Here is a 16,168-nt window from a genome sequence, read left to right as displayed (position 1 = left end):
GTATATAGAATATGTACCTAACTTTATGCATAAAGCTAGTCCCATAAAGTTCAACAGGTCTACGCCCATGAACATAAATTTAGCAAATATACAACTTGGCATGCCTCATACTCAAAATCCACAAATTGTGTTGGGAAAGTTGTAAATAAAATACTAACCATTTTGAAGGCTGTGCTAATGTAGGCGGATCAGATTTTGCTATTTTCAGAAGCACTCGCATTGGATTTAATTCATGATGAGGTGGCTCTATTTGAGCCATTTCTATTAAAGTAATGCCAAGAGACCAAATATCAGCCTTGTAATCATAAGGCCTGTCTTTAGAGGTCTCACACATTACTACTTCTGGAGCCATCCTGTAAAGAGAATAATGAAGTACCACATTAGAAAATGCACTCTTATTTGTTCTGAAAAACGTTCTACATAGATAAATTCACTGAAGCATTTTAAGAAGCACATTCTACTCTCACTTGATATATTTACACGATATTGTATCAAGCTTGTAATATTAACAACAAAGGTAATATTAAGATATGAGTTCATACTAAAAACTCAGCAAAAGAGTGCACTTACCAATATGGTGTACCAATAAAAGAATCTCTTCTTTGTATTGTTCTTGTGTTTTTAGCTGATACTCCAAAATCCGCTTAAAGCAAACAGTAAAATGCTATTAACTGGGTGGTGGAAAACATATTATATTTTTGTATTTTACAACTGTTTTTAAAATGTTTTTTGTTCCAGAACAAACATTCTGCAGTATTAAAACTTTAAAGTGATAAAAGAGATAAAAATATTTGTGTTCTGATAACTGAGTGGCAAAGTTCTACAGCATTTTTAATAAAAGATACTAAATAAACGTGATTCTTCATTGCCAAAAAAAGCAATGCTACTGTTGAGTTGTGTGGGACAAGACCAATGCATGTATTTACTGTAGGGATAAGCAGGTTAAATTATTTTAATTAGAAAATAATTTCTTTAGCCTATAAAGGCTGTATTCCTCAGACATGGCATATTAGCTCTCTCATTAATTCAACAACTCATTCAATTTTTAACTTCAGGATTCAAATTCTCATAAAGCTAGATTTTCACTTTATCCTACGGGTTTCTTTCCACATGACTTTTCACTTTATATTAAATAAGTGAAAGCTCACATATGCACCTTTGAGGTAACATCCAACCAAAAATCAACTTTACCTTTGCAATTAATATTGCTTGTTTATAAATCACTACATTTCTCACTTAGAAAAAAAAGATGACATTTAAGTAAGTGTTATATGCTTATTATAGATGTAACTTTCTTAATGAAGATCTAGATACTACAGCAAAGGGAAAAAATAGCCATATGTTGCCATCTTTAATCTGTACAAAATTACTTTATGGGCTCAACACTTGAGAAGCCTAATTTTGCTCTGTCAAAAAAAAAAAAAGGATTAACAGAGCTATTTGTTCAAATGCAAAATCTGAAATCTTGAGGGACTACAGATACTGAAATAATAAAACTCGAATTCTTAGAAAAATAAAATGCAACAAAGAAAATGTATTTGCCATTCACGTATTTTTAAAACAAGAAATTACCCATTTCTTCGTGTACCAGAAGCAAAACACAGAGAGTTTAAAAGGAGCAAAATGCTCTTTCAAGGGATGCTATACACTTTTCAAAAAAATAAAGCAAATCTTTTTTTAGAAATCCTAATTAGCAGACCTGAATACATCACTAAATATATGTGTGGAAGAAATCTCCCTGTGGTCTGAATGGTAAACTAGTATCTTGACAGCCTGCACAGTTCTATATATCAGCAAAGCTTGACAAAAACTTAAAATAGTTCCAGTCTGTATAAGGAGGAGCCACGTCATGCGAGGCAAATAAAATGAACGGGAACAAACGATTCTCTCTCTGACCATAAGACTCTTTCTATGATCTGTGATTTCTTTTACAGTAGTACTAATATACTAAGATAGTGGTTCTAATACATTTATAAATAAGGCCTATGAGACTGAGTCCATCACTAAATAATCAGGCTTCCAAGAAAAGCCAAAATAGTGAAGTTACCCATACTTTGCGGATGAAGAGAAAGGTACGTGCAAGTATATGCACAAGTAATAATCTTGTGCAAGGGAATCCATGCAAAAAGCACAGATACACTTAACTGACCAATCTAGCAAAGCAGGTTCTTAAGTATTCTCAACTTCTTAACAGAGATGATGCACTATACCTTGCAGAGACACTGCGATCAATACGAGTTAGGTAGTAGATATATTTGTGAATTTGGATATATCTCGCTTATGTTTAAAAGGAACATCTGTAGCAAGGCTAGGAATTTAGAGCCCCAGTTCACTGTGGTGATGTTCCGATTCGCCTTACCTTTACCCTCTGTTTACCTTGCATCCAAAGAAGTACAACTAATCCCACATGTCATGTAGAGAGAAATTTTGAAACCTGCAAATTTTGAAACCTGCAAACCATAGCAAGCTGCTATGTCATGGAACTATGACATCGGTAGAGCCACTATAAAGGCTGACAGCTTATACACATTTGCCCCTGATGAAGCCCTGAATAAAGTGGATCCAGACAATTTCTACCTTCTCCTTGCTGAATGAAGGGATGCTATTCACCACCAGCAGTCCTTTATCAGTACTTCATGGAGGAATCCTCATAGATTCCCTACCACATCAGAGGGAAAAATGTGGATGACTGCTTAAATTCAGATAAAATAATAGGAATCAACAACAGAAAGCTTGTATTAATTTTCTTCCAGACTGTTCTATCTTAATTTCAGTGCCACAAACAATTAGAAAGGCATGAAAAAACTAAGCTGAGTAATTAAAATTATTACTTCTCTCTCTCAATAAAGGAAGAGACAACAGTACTAGGTTCTGGTTTTTGGTGATAGTGAAGGATGTTCATTTCCTAAACTAACAACTTTAGAGGGAAGTTCTAATGTTACCACAGTAAAGATAAGTATACTTAAGAACATTATACCAAGAAACAGTAGGATGTGTGTCTGACTTCAGGCAACTTGGTACAGATATTGATATGACTCCTACCCTTGCTAATTTTGAAGTCTGAAAGCTGCGCCAAGCACGGTTAGGACATTTACTCAAGCTTTTTTTTTTTTCCCCCTTCCTTCCTTCTCCAGAGTAGCAAACCACTTGGAACTGAAAAAAAATCTCATTCTTAGATTGATATTTAAATAGAGAAATACTGAACTCTACCAAACTACAGCCTAAAGAAAATACAATTATAAGACCATGCAAAGTACTGAGAAAGACTTTTATATGCAACATGCTTACCTAGTTTAATGTCTCCATCTAATGTGAAAAGAATATTGCCAGCTTTTAGATCTCTGTGGATGATCTTATTTTCATGCAAGTAGTTCAATGCTTCCAGTGTCTGCCTGCACACCACTTTGATCTGCGGCTCTGTTAATGGCCTTTCAAGCTCTACAAGAGAAAGAGACAGAAATAAACACAACATTTTTGCATTTTATGTTGTTATGTGTTCATAGCAATCAGCATAGAGGTATATGTGAAAATTAATTAATCTGACAGATTCTGAACATCGTATGTCAGAAAGTCTTCTATCTTAAAATATTTGCTCCTTTCAGTAAAAATTTCATCCCTTGTACCCAAAATCCTCCTCGTTATGAACTATGTACATCTACCTATCTGAACTGTGAAAAGGCTATACAGTTTAGAGATTGGTTCTTTTGTACAGTACACCGAGATGTTAAAGACTAGATCCTTTACTTACTGGTATTAGTGTTCACCTAATTTGCAGAATAAGCGCAGAAAAATCTAACTTTAAGGTTGATGCAATATAAAAAATTATCACAATGTAATTTGGAAGATGGCAGGGGAAGGGGAAGAATGAGATCCTGAAAAGGGCTCATATAGATTATAAAAACTGAGAGCTCCATAATCATATGAGACCTCATCACATTCACTTAAAGGATCAAGACAAAAACATGCTTTGAAAAGCAAATAAACACTGTAAAAATGAGAGAAAATTAATCTAACTTAAGAAGTTAAAATGTCCATAGATATAGCTGTAAATGCTAATTTAAAAATCCCAACGTTCAATGCATATAGCATATCACTTACATAAATATTTACACTTCAAAACAATACACATGTGAAACAAGTCTTAAAATATATATATAATACAATTTTAAGATATTATTAAATTTATTATTTGAAACAACTTATTTACCCAACATTACTGCATCTACTGCTCCACCTGCACAAAATTCGATCAGGATCTGTATATAAAAAAGAAGAATACACAAATTACAAATTAAACAGTTCCACTGAACTGAACCATTGATTAAGGGAGCATTATTGGGAGACTTGAGTTTCAGACTACTTGGCCTTGACAAATTATTTCACTAACCTCTGCAAAATATTTGTACTGCTACCCAGCTAAAAGTAGGGCTGTGCTGCTCAAGCAAACTATTTGAAAAATGCTTGGAGATCCTCAGATGAAAGTTTAAATCCAAGGATAAAATTGCATAATAAAACAGTCATCTTGAACCTGACTCATTGTAATGTGATTCACGCAATCCCTGCAAATTTGTTTCTCGATTATTAAACTGTACTTCTATAGTATAATCTCTCTGACTGAAATGTCCAAGTGTAGGAGCTACATGATTTTCCAGTAGCAGTTGTTATCTCCTCTATTGTTTCAGATGAGATGAAAATATGGAAAAATACTCTTAAAAGTTACAGAAAAGGAGTAAATTCAGATGTTTACATTCATTTTCCTCCATTTTTGTTGATGCCTACAATACATCAAGGCTTTAATCCCAGAATCTAATAATAGTAGAACAACTCAATCTCCAGTTCTCAGTTTCCATTTGAAACAAAAATAAATTGCAACTATTTTGGGGCAGAAACTATGCTGACATGTAGGACAGAAAGAACATACACAAAGGAGAAAGACAGTAGACAAAGGGAATGAGGAGGGCAAGAAAGAGGAAAGGTCATCCAAGACTGACACCCCACTCTTCCATATGTGTTTTTTCTTCCTTAATTTGAACTTTAAACATTAAATTACAATTTTAAGTCTGATAGCTAACAAGTATTTCTTGTCAGAATCTTAACAGTCGATATTCTGGGAAATAATATCTTAATGTTTTTCCTTTAGAGTACTTTTACAAACAGAGTATGATTGCCCATAAAAGAAGAAACCTCAAATTATACCTTATACCATAACACTTGTATACACAGCACTTATGTTACATATTACTTCAAATTACTATTATAATTAATCCTCACAACAATGGTACTAACAAATGTATTATATAATGCAAGGCTGTAAATCCTTTAAACCATTATTCCATTTACATGCTTCTGCATACCTACTACCAAGTAAGTTAAGTGTGGGAAATTGTAAATAAAGAATTTCTTTCTCTAAGATTTGCTGTTTGATCTGACAAAGGCCTCTTTGGTAGAGAAACTGTGTTTCTAAAACTGGAAAGCAAAAACATATTTTATGTCCAACTACCATTCTCTTCTTTTTTTCCTCCACTAAATTCTGTTTACCTACCACATTATTACAGGCCTCCCTTTGCCGCTTTCATGTCTCTGCATTTCACTGTAACTATATATCTACAATTTTATTTTAAAACTATTTAATCCTCTTCTATCTTTATTCTGCCAGTGAAGCCTATCCACTCAGTTTCATATTCTGCCTTTATGCATACTTGCTTTCGTGCTGACCTTTATGCATGGAAATTTTTTCACTATTCCACTGTTTTATACAATCCTATTTTACTCTGCATTCAGATCACACGAAGTTTTCACAAAGCTTATAAAAATAAATCTACATCAGGAAACATGGTTTTACAATTCCATTGTTTTCAACCTTAAAGGATAAAGCATATTTGTAAGACTCCAAGGAAATTTTCTTTTAGTTGTTTTAGGTATCTTTTTTAAATATAAACTCTTTTTTAAAAAAAAATATATTCTTTGTACAATTCCAAAAGCACTTATAAATATTGCACTGGATCACCTGAAAGAAGAAATTGTATTTTCATAGTTAAAGTTATTCAGTGCACAGGGTATTGCAGAAAAGTAATGTACAGTCATAGGTATGCCCACTATACGCCTGTGTACAAATATCTAGATTTTAAGTAAATTAATTATGGTTCAAGTCCTGGTAAACTGTCCTTCCTGGAAGTACTCATCAATTCATTCATATCTAAAATACATACTTCACAGACTGACCTTTTCAGCACCTTATTTATTTTTCAGCTGCGGATTCTGAATCTCACTCTATATTGTGCTAATGTAATTAAAATCTGAGTCCTGCTGTTACAAATAAGCACTAAGAACTCTGTCCATACACCAAAATGAACTGCTCATTTCCAAATTTTAGACTCAAACTGCTGACCAAATGACTCAGTGTAGCTCCATTTTACAGTGACAATTTCCTAAAAGTCATACTCACAATTTAGAAATTAGTTTTGAAACCAAATAGTTATCACAACAGTGACAACCCAGAAGAACTGTGACTGACAAATGATCTTTTAATATAACCAAGAAAAATGTAATTTCAATAACCTTTTGAAATAAGTAAAAGGATTTGGAGAAGAAAAAATACCTACCCACAGATTATTTTCATAGTAGAAAGCATCTAGGAGCTTAACAATATTAGGATGATCACAGGATGCTAAAATATCAATCTCAACCATGTAATCTTCAAGTTCTTCTTCTGATTTAGTATCAATCACCTTTGCAGCAGCCAGTACTTTAGTTTCTTTGTTCTGAGCCTATAAAAGTCACAGCAAACATATATATGTGAATTTCACCAGACAACTGTCACCAGCAAAAAAAAACACAACAAAAACCCCTCTCTTGACATTTCAGTACTACTTCCCTGCCTTTAGTTTGCTTTTCTACAAAAAGAGAATAGCTGCATATTAAAGACTAGATAAAGTATAGCAGAAAAAGGATTTAATAACTTTTCTCAAGGTCAAGAAACAATGAAAGACAGGAATATAAAAATACTTAATTATCATCACATTATTTGAACCATCATGCAGTCATTAGCTTAGGGTCGTTACTACTTTGTACTCCTAACTAAGATGAAGTTCTGTGCTGCTCCTCATAAAACTATCTATTAACACTTGGCAAGGAGTATTAAGTAGCCGCCACCCTCTAATTTCTGACTGCACATTCTTGCTCTTCTGACACTCCCCACGTTGTGGCAGCACAGCTGTTTGCAAAGCCACATAGAAAGACAGATCCTCTACCAGTAATCAGTAAGTTATGCTCTTCTTCAGCCAGGGGCTGTATTCAAGCTCGTGTTAAAAAGCTGCCAAGCCATCATTCATTTGTCTGGGCATTTTACTCTCTTGGCTTCAGAAGTCTAGGAGCAATTCCATAGATGGCTACTCATTGAAGTTGGCCATGCTGAAAATGCTGCCAGCCTCTACTTTATTAGTCCACACCTTAAGACTAGGAGCTAGAACTGTTGTAGTGATAATGATAAGGTCAACTGGAGAACAAGTAAGATTTTGATTTGAAAACAAGACCTTGGGTACCCAAGGTAAAAAAAAAAAAAAAGCATTTCTGCTATGCATTTAAGTATTCTTTGGCTTTTTTAAACATAAGAAATTACAAACAATTAGGGTGACTGAAATTTAAATAGAAAAAAAATTTCAGAAACCAGTTGCTGTAAATACTTATTTATAGAATATTGCTGAGAAACCAATCCAGCACAACTAGGCAAGGTGAGTTTATGTTTTTTTTTTTTAAATATGGGGGGGATAAAGCAAACATTACACACAGAGCTTATATATGTGTGTGTATATAAACACACGCAAAATTATACACACTTCCTAATAATTCTCTTGCAAGTTATGTTTGAAGGAATACTGTAACTTGGAATTTAGTAAACTTTAAACAAGAAGGTGTATTTTCTCAAGCCATCATAAAAACACTAGTTTGCCAAGGTATTTCCAGTGGCTACCTTTTGCCTCTGAATAAATGAAGTTGTAGCACTGAAGTCTACTTTACCAATTGTATGTAAAGACTATGAAAAAAAGGCCTCGATGTACTTCACCTGGCTTTAGATATTCAAATGAAATTAAATGAGAAGTAGGGACATAGGCTCTCTCCAAAGCAGCAAAAGACAAGAACCTGCAGGGGCAATTCTGACTGGTGGTGTGAAGCATCACAAGGGGGTTCGTCCTGTCTCTCTCCTGGCACAGCCAGTGCATGGGGCATCTTGGCCCCAAACCTAGTTGAGATGAACCCAGGAATCCCAAAACCTGACTTTTTTCACCCAATCTCGTTATACTAGTATCAGACAAAAGCTGATATGAGACAGCAAGCAAGAATTCTTAAGAATTATTTCCAAGGTCTAAATATTATTACTTTCACAGCCATAAATAATTCTCTCTATGTGGCAAAAGAGAATCAAAGATTTAAAGATAAAGGTTTATGATAACATTCAGTAAAAAAACAATAACAGCAAAACACACTTACAAGCATAGTCCTAGCTGATTCATCTTATGTTGAGGGTAAAGTTTTCTGTAACATTTATTTTTATCTCAATATTCTTTCCAAAACAAAAAACAACCAATCTTCCCAACCTCAGTATTTGCCCTCTCATTTTTAAAACAAAGATAAGGGATCTGTACAACATTACTCAAAACCAAACTACTAAGAAGTTTTCCAACACACATTCTAATAATAAAAAGAAAAAGGTCTGCTTAACGCAAACATTTGTTTTGGTTTCACGCTTTATAGCAAGAATGAAAGACCAACCTTCCTACTCTAGAGCTGCACTATAAATTAAACATGAAAGGTGAAACAGATGTCTGATGCCACAACAGAATTAGACTTGGTAGCTTTGCATGTGCGGAAAAATGGTTATTAAAGCACCTTTCTGAAGAATTCAAATATTAACTGTAAATTTACTTTTTTGAAACATGCATGGACACACACTCTCCCACTGTACCTTACAAGAAGCATACTTAAAAATAATTTAAAAAATTCTGTTAGCCATTTTTACACAAATTTGCATGTAAACTATATAATGGTAATAATAGTTTTTTTTAAACAAAACTATTTTAAACTTCTACATCAGGTAACAATAACAGATGTTACTGTTTTCAGATTCAGTTTCACCTTTGAGAGAGAGAGAGAGAGGAAGGCATTGGTAAATTAGCATGCATGATTATATGCTAGGGAGTTCGCTGCATTTATAGCATATATTGCTTTTTTTCTGTTGACAAGAGTACTTTGTATTTTGATTTTTCCCAGATCCTTTTGCTTGAAGTAACTAGAATTCTACTTTGAATAAGTCTCTTTTATTTCCTCCTTGTGGTAGCTCTATTAAAATATCTCATTAAAAACCAGAAGTGATTATAGAGACAGTATGATTATCTTTATGAGCATCGTAACAATTATAAACAAAACAAATGTTCGCCTTTGTTCTGACTTGAGATAGTAAAATTCTGTAGATGTAGATCCAGACTTTTTTCCCAGTTCTTAAAAGAAAAAAAGCTTTAGAATTAGCACATTTCCACTGGGTATTTTTGAGGACTAGTAAAACATTTTAAGTATACATCAATTTACAACTGAAAAAAAAAACCCCAAGCTCTATAGATTTTAAAAGTTCTTTTTGAGTAAGACATCTCCACCCCACAACGCACTCAATAATAAATACCGATCTATGCGACTTGCTGCAAGCACGTCAGAAATATGCTCTTTTGAACTGCGTAGGAAAGGATTTTTACTGTTCATGCATAAGATTTATGTAGCACTGTATTGTATGGGAAAAAAACCCCGTCTGGATTAAGAGGAACAAAAAGCATTTACAGCTTTGTGTGGGCACGTTTGGTTTTTCTAGACTTTGGCTGAAGTCTTTCTTCTGTCACGTAACATTCTCCAAAGGTCAGAGCAGGAGCAAAAATGTTTGTGTAAATCCAGACTTGATTTGCATATACTCACTTCGTGTTTGGGTACATGAACATTTAAAGTCAAATAATCATTCATGTTACTCAGAGGTTCTGCCCTTTCCAAATATGTCCTGTATCAGAAGCCCAGTGGTTTCTTCTGTATTTTAGCTCTCGACTACCAATTCAAGTTATTCCAAACGCTCTGCTTAAATACATTTGATTCTGCTTCCATGACAGGCGATTTAACCTTCAGTCCTACGTTAAGAAATCCAAACTGGCATCATCAATGGTTAAGGTTCAGTCCTGCCTTATGTGGAGACAGAGAAGAAAGGAGGAGATTTTCTTTCTTTGCAGTAACAGAATCTGATCTTTTCAAAAGATTCATACATAATGGTTGAAAACTGCACTGGAATAACTCATTCCCCCAAGATCTGACTAATGCAATAAGACATAGAGATTATTAACTCTTACATGCAACAATACAGAAATATTGCAATCCTTCCACCAAAACTTCTATTTGGATTGTATATTTACGGTTACTGCAGCGAATATTAACTTACAGAGAGATAGCATGCACAAGGGAATAGCAAACTGTATGTTACAGCATGGTTCTTGCAATGGATGGCACAGTCTCATTAGCAGAAAACACACAGAAAAATACTCTTATTCCCCTAATTCTAAGACAAAGTACTTTTAGAAAGATGGGTTGCAAGTTTGCATAGAATAAATATGATCTTGTAAATTAGAACCTGCAAACTACTTTCTCTCTGAACCTAAATCCCTCACACTGAAATGGCAATGACATCTAATGCACAAAAACATTGTAAACATTTGAAAACATATCAGAACAAGAAAGAATAACCATTCTACACAAAACTAGGATCTGCAAGTATGTGAAATTAGTGACTCCTCCCTATCAATCCTGGATTTTTATACAGTATCATATATCCAAATATAAGTTCCAGAGCCAGAAACTTTGTGGAGACTGATAGCAGAATATTAAAAGGCAGGTTTACTGTCTGGGCACTCAGCCAAGACGTTGCATATTCCCAGCCATGGACAGCAGGGAGAGCCGAGCCACAGTTGCAGAGTAATAGGATTACGGCTCAGAGATAACTCATAGTCTTTCATCTTCAGATGACCAATACGAAGTTTCAGCCTTGGTTGTGAGGAGCTGTTTCCTCACCAGCAAATGTTTCCTTCCCAACTGTGCAGCTCCCCTCCTGTGATGTACCATGTAGACATCTAAAAATTAAACACCATTTACAACTGAAAAAAGTTAAGTACATCCTTCATCTATTGTTCAGCCAACTGGAAACAAAGCTGAGAGCAAGACAGAAAAATGTTCATCACCTTTCTTCCTGATGCCTGATCTCTTTTGAGATGTTATATAACCATGCTGCATGTTTTGCAGGCAGCAAAACAAATCAATTAAGAAGCTTTTGCTTTCTGACTCATTCTTCTCAACAAAACTATAGTCATAATCATAGATCATCAAGGTTGCCAAAAAGTGAAAAATATGTGTATCCCTATCCAGCAAAAGATGTTTTTGCATGTAAAAAGCTACGCTTTTGTGTAAACCTGGGATTGTCAGATCTAGCACCACATACGCTTTCTGATGATGTCTGAGTAATCAGTACTGAAAAACTGTCCTTGTACAACACAAAGGCAAGAGCTGTTTCACAGTTATCAGAAAGGAGTAGATCTCAGGCTTTCTTAAACATATGAACCAAGGAAAAAAAATTGCTATAATTTCAGATTTTAACAACCTGACCAAATAAATCTGTAAGAAGTAGTGTGGCCTACTAGAAAAACTACACTGGACTTTGTATAAATTTACTATGCCATATTTAATATTGACCTGTGCATTTTGAAACCAAAAAAACCCTGCATGATTTACCAGTATCAAGTGTTCAAACTTCTTTGCAAAACACGGAAACGTGTTATTAGTGACTTTTAGAAAAAAAAAAATCTACTTTAATTGATCAGATAAAAGGAAGCATTAATTCTAACATCGAATGTTGAGAAATGTAATTAAAAGTACCAGTTTGAATTCAAGAACAAATAGCTACCTCTGCAATATTAAACCACATTTTTTACAATAAATCACAAGTTAGGCCAATGAATTAGATGGTAACCTCCACATATTTCTGGAAATTAAGATGAACTAGTCATTTCAAAGAAGCTATGTTATTTTGCACCAGTCTTCATCGCACAATGTTTGAAAATGTCGTAGTAATAAAAAAAAAACTATAGAAAACTTTCATTTTTTGTTTAATTATACTTATGGTTGGTCCAAGGAATTAAAAACCAGCTAACTTCAGTTATAGCTGCTAAAACCTGTTGAAATGACTGTTACAAAAGAACTACTCAGAAGATAACGATAGTATCTACCAAGGAAGATGATACACCCTCAAACTACATCTGATCAGCCAAAATTTTTCCCTGCCCGCACCATGTATCATAATTACCTAGTATACAGTTTCTTCCACTTAAGAAATGTTTAATGTCAGGGGAAAAAAAAAACTGAAGTAGATGTGTAGATGAAAGTGTCTGTATTTCCTACAAGCAAATAGTATTACTAACAAAGTGGAGCCCAGGGTTCAACCCAGACTACTGAAGTACATCTTTATGATACTGTGGTCTGGTGCTGCCTTTGTGGCTATACTAGTTTTGGAGTGGTTTCCATGACAACTTCACTCTTTTAACATTATCCTTGTACTTTGTACTTACTGTGGATCTTCTGCTTCCTCCATAGTTGGTTTCTGAGGATTCCACAAGTTATTTTTGGGAGTGGTATGGAATATAATTTTCATGTTTAACCTCATGATTCCCTTTATGTATTTTCATTAATTTTGTGGTATTTTGCATACTAGCTAAGCAGAGTTCCCACCCTGATTCATGCATTGTGTCACTGAAATCAGAAGAAATATTTATATGCATATTTGAAAAGTACCAGGGCTGAACTGGCAAATATGTGCAAAATAACTGAAACAGTCCTTTAGAGGAAACGTAACAGAGGAGATCATATCAGATTTTAGCAGCGTTCTTGTTATTTAAGCAAATCCATTTAAAAAAACAGGATAAAATTAAAATAAAAATTGCTAAACATTGGCAAGAAAATCTCCAAAATATGCTATGCTGTTTTATAATAACACATTATTATTTTCCCTTCTCTTGTTGCATAACAGCTGACAATATTGGGAAAACATCTGTAATTAAAGCATTAAGTGGTGTCGGAGGTATAAGTGCACAGGGCTGGTGTTTTTTTCCTAAATTCAGTTATGACAACTGTACATACTACTTTCAAAACCAACATTAAAATACACAATTGTGCATTACAATCAACTCCTATACTTGAGAAGGGGGACATGTGACAAATTAAGATTTATCCCTGCAGTGCTAAGCTGCTTTGCCAGGATCTTTCATCTGCAGAAGACACTAACAGTTGCCAGCAGAGGTTTGCTCCATTTTATCCAGCACCAGAAAATGTCAGCCCCAAACTGACTTACACTTCATCTATCTACTGACTACAGGCTACTATCTTTCCTGGGAAGTTGTATCTTCATCTTGGATTACAGATATCCTACAGTTTTTAATTCAGTCTTTTGTCATTAGAAAAAAAAAACCATAATGCTTTCTGCTTATTAATTTACAAGTTTATTTTAGTCACTACAGGTTAAAATTAAAGTCTTTATTCCAGCAATAAACATACCTTTATTCCAGATGACATAAATTAACAATGCTGCCAAGAAACAATGATATCAAGAAATAATTTTTAATCAAACAACAATTGCTCATTCTAGCTGTGCACTAGAATTACTCTTAAGACAACCAACAAGCCAGAGTTGAAGCTGTCTCCATACTGTTGTTTTTTCAGAACATTATCATGCTGCCAGGTTTAGAGTTAAGAATTTTATTATTTGCTCTTGACAATTTTATGACTTGTTTGAACACAGGACTTAAGAAACCTCCAATTCCTTTACCTGGGAGGATTCTATGTTATAATCTTGTTTCTAGTCATTTAACATCTGTAACAATGCTTTAGTTCACTTCAGCTCAGAGAGCCAGTGTTACTCCTAACATCTTTTCACAGGGAGACATTTGGAGTTGTAAAAGGTAACTCTGTAGCTTTCTGCAAAGAGATACACCACAGAGTGTTTTGGCTTCATGTAGCACTAAGTCATTTTGTTTACTAGCACTTTACAGACTACATAGTGTACGTTCACAGATGTACACTATCAACCTAGAATACTCTTTTGGTGGTGTTTTTTTTTTGTTTTTTTTTTTTAAATGAAGTGGCTAGGTCAATCCACAGTTCCTCCTTACCCTTTTCCTCCGAGTTAGGTTACAAAACAAAATTGGGATCTCCTCTGCCCAGAGTCTTTAACCAGATCAAATGTAAGATGGCTACAGCTGTTTGCTGACCCAGCACAGCTACTCATGTATAACAAAACAACAAAAAAAAGCACATCTGACTTGAGCACAGAAAATTCTGTCTTTCAAAACTGGAATTGAACAAGTCAACAAAATAATAAAGAAAGAAAAATGACAATTTCTTTGGACTTTAGGAACACTTCAACAAAGGCCTTCTGACACGTTACTAGGGAAACTACATAGTCATAGAAATGAAATGTGGCACAGTCATTAAGTTAAAAAACCTCACTGTCAAAAAGTAAAGAATATTATTAAAAGCCCTACATCTCATATAGCAGAAGGAGGGCAGTTAAAGAGCTGTACTAAGACAATTTATTTTATGTATTTATTGTAGAAGATTATGGGATGTAACAGATGTAACTTAACTGTCATTTAAAGTGTATACATCTTACCAGCTCAAAAATATGGGCAGTTTGGGAAAAGGTTCTGTATAATTTGATACTGCAATACAAACCATATTCAAGACTTGCAATGAGCACAGCTAAATAGCCAGAGGGGAAAGATTAAATGAAACAAGATGAAGCATTATCACCCCATTTCATTCTTTGTCCTGTTAAAATGAACAATAAATAAAGTATACTTAATATTTTAAGGGAAAAATATACACTATATAGGCAGCTTAAGATTCAGTATTTTACAAAAAGACACAGTTGTAACAGTGGGAAATGAAATCTGACTACATTAATACCACATTAAAACTGGCAACAGCTCTTGCAAAACTATCAAAGCATATATTCTCTTGCTCCTTGTGTGCTCTAGTCTGTTGAGATGAAACTTCCTCTATTTCTGAAGTAACAAAAAAAGGAAGTAGCGTTGCTTTTGACAGCTTGCATAAAAGCTGTACAACATCATCCCTGTTCTTAAGAGTAAAATTGTTATAGAAACCAATTATATTCTTTTTATGGTATTGATATATTTTAAAAAGAATGGGAAATTTAGAATTCTAGAGGGAAGTTATTGCTTCCTTATGTACATATCTTTAAAACAATCTAACAGAAACCAACTGCAAAGACAGCAACAACAAAAAAAAGAAATCAATACAGTTAAGCCAGTGTCCTTCAGCTCTCTTTAATGTAAACAAGTTCTTTTCAAGTCAGTTCTTCAGTGAACTTTATTAATTACAAAATTAACTATGATGATGTATGCTATGTAATGCTCATACAATCTGTGACTTGCCAGTAGTTTTCTTGTGAGTCTTAAGTAATGACCCTAAAGCTACATACCATCTCACAAAACCAAAGTGAAATCTTAAGTGAAATCTTCTGACATGCAAGTTAGAAGGCTGCCTCACATACAGTTTATAATGACCTAGCTATCTTTGTGCCGCAAGTATGACATCTCAAGAGATGAGGAAGAGCCATCTGAATAAACATTTGGTATTCCTTGAAAATTGGCTATTCAAATGCCACAAAAATAGCATCTCGGGTTCTGTAAGTAAACTTCATTCATATTCAGCACAGTAGTGGAACATGTTGCTTCTGATGTTGCCTTTCAAATGAACTGTTTGGTTTGTTGGTTTTGTTTGGTTGGGGTTTTTTAATTGGTGAATTTAAACAACTAAACAATTAAGAAAACTGACTAATCTGAGAAACTATATGAATACCAATCCTATTATTTATCAGCTGATTTCAAAAGAAATTTTAATTTAGAAGCATGCTGATGATCATCTTTTTCAAATTCTGATATATTTTTTGCACTTGTGCTTGCCATTTTACTGATTAGTGTAATTCATTCAGAATTTACCTAATATGCTAGTGATAAGTACAAACGGCCATAAGAATAATTGCATTACTTGATAAAATTATTAAAAACAAATCCAGATAAAC

At 34.1% G+C, this 16,168-nt stretch overlaps 1 protein-coding gene across 1 annotated transcript in view; it reads right to left on the bottom strand.

Annotated features, from left to right (window-relative positions):
• The window catches only part of SLK (STE20 like kinase), a 51,330-nt gene that overhangs the window by 23,387 nt on the left and 11,775 nt on the right, over positions 1-16,168 (bottom strand). The window contains exons 2-6 of the mRNA XM_059820895.1: positions 6,603-6,767; positions 4,208-4,256; positions 3,289-3,438; positions 571-643; positions 159-353 (exon numbers count right to left, since the gene is read on the bottom strand). Of these exons, the coding sequence (XP_059676878.1) occupies positions 159-353; positions 571-643; positions 3,289-3,438; positions 4,208-4,256; positions 6,603-6,767 (632 nt within the window). The remainder of the gene's footprint in view (positions 1-158; positions 354-570; positions 644-3,288; positions 3,439-4,207; positions 4,257-6,602; positions 6,768-16,168) is intronic.

The sequence above is a fragment of the Gavia stellata genome, chromosome 9 (genome assembly GCF_030936135.1).
Source record: "Gavia stellata isolate bGavSte3 chromosome 9, bGavSte3.hap2, whole genome shotgun sequence".
Taxonomy (NCBI): domain Eukaryota; kingdom Metazoa; phylum Chordata; class Aves; order Gaviiformes; family Gaviidae; genus Gavia; species Gavia stellata.
This window is presented reverse-complemented; position numbering and strand designations above follow the sequence as displayed.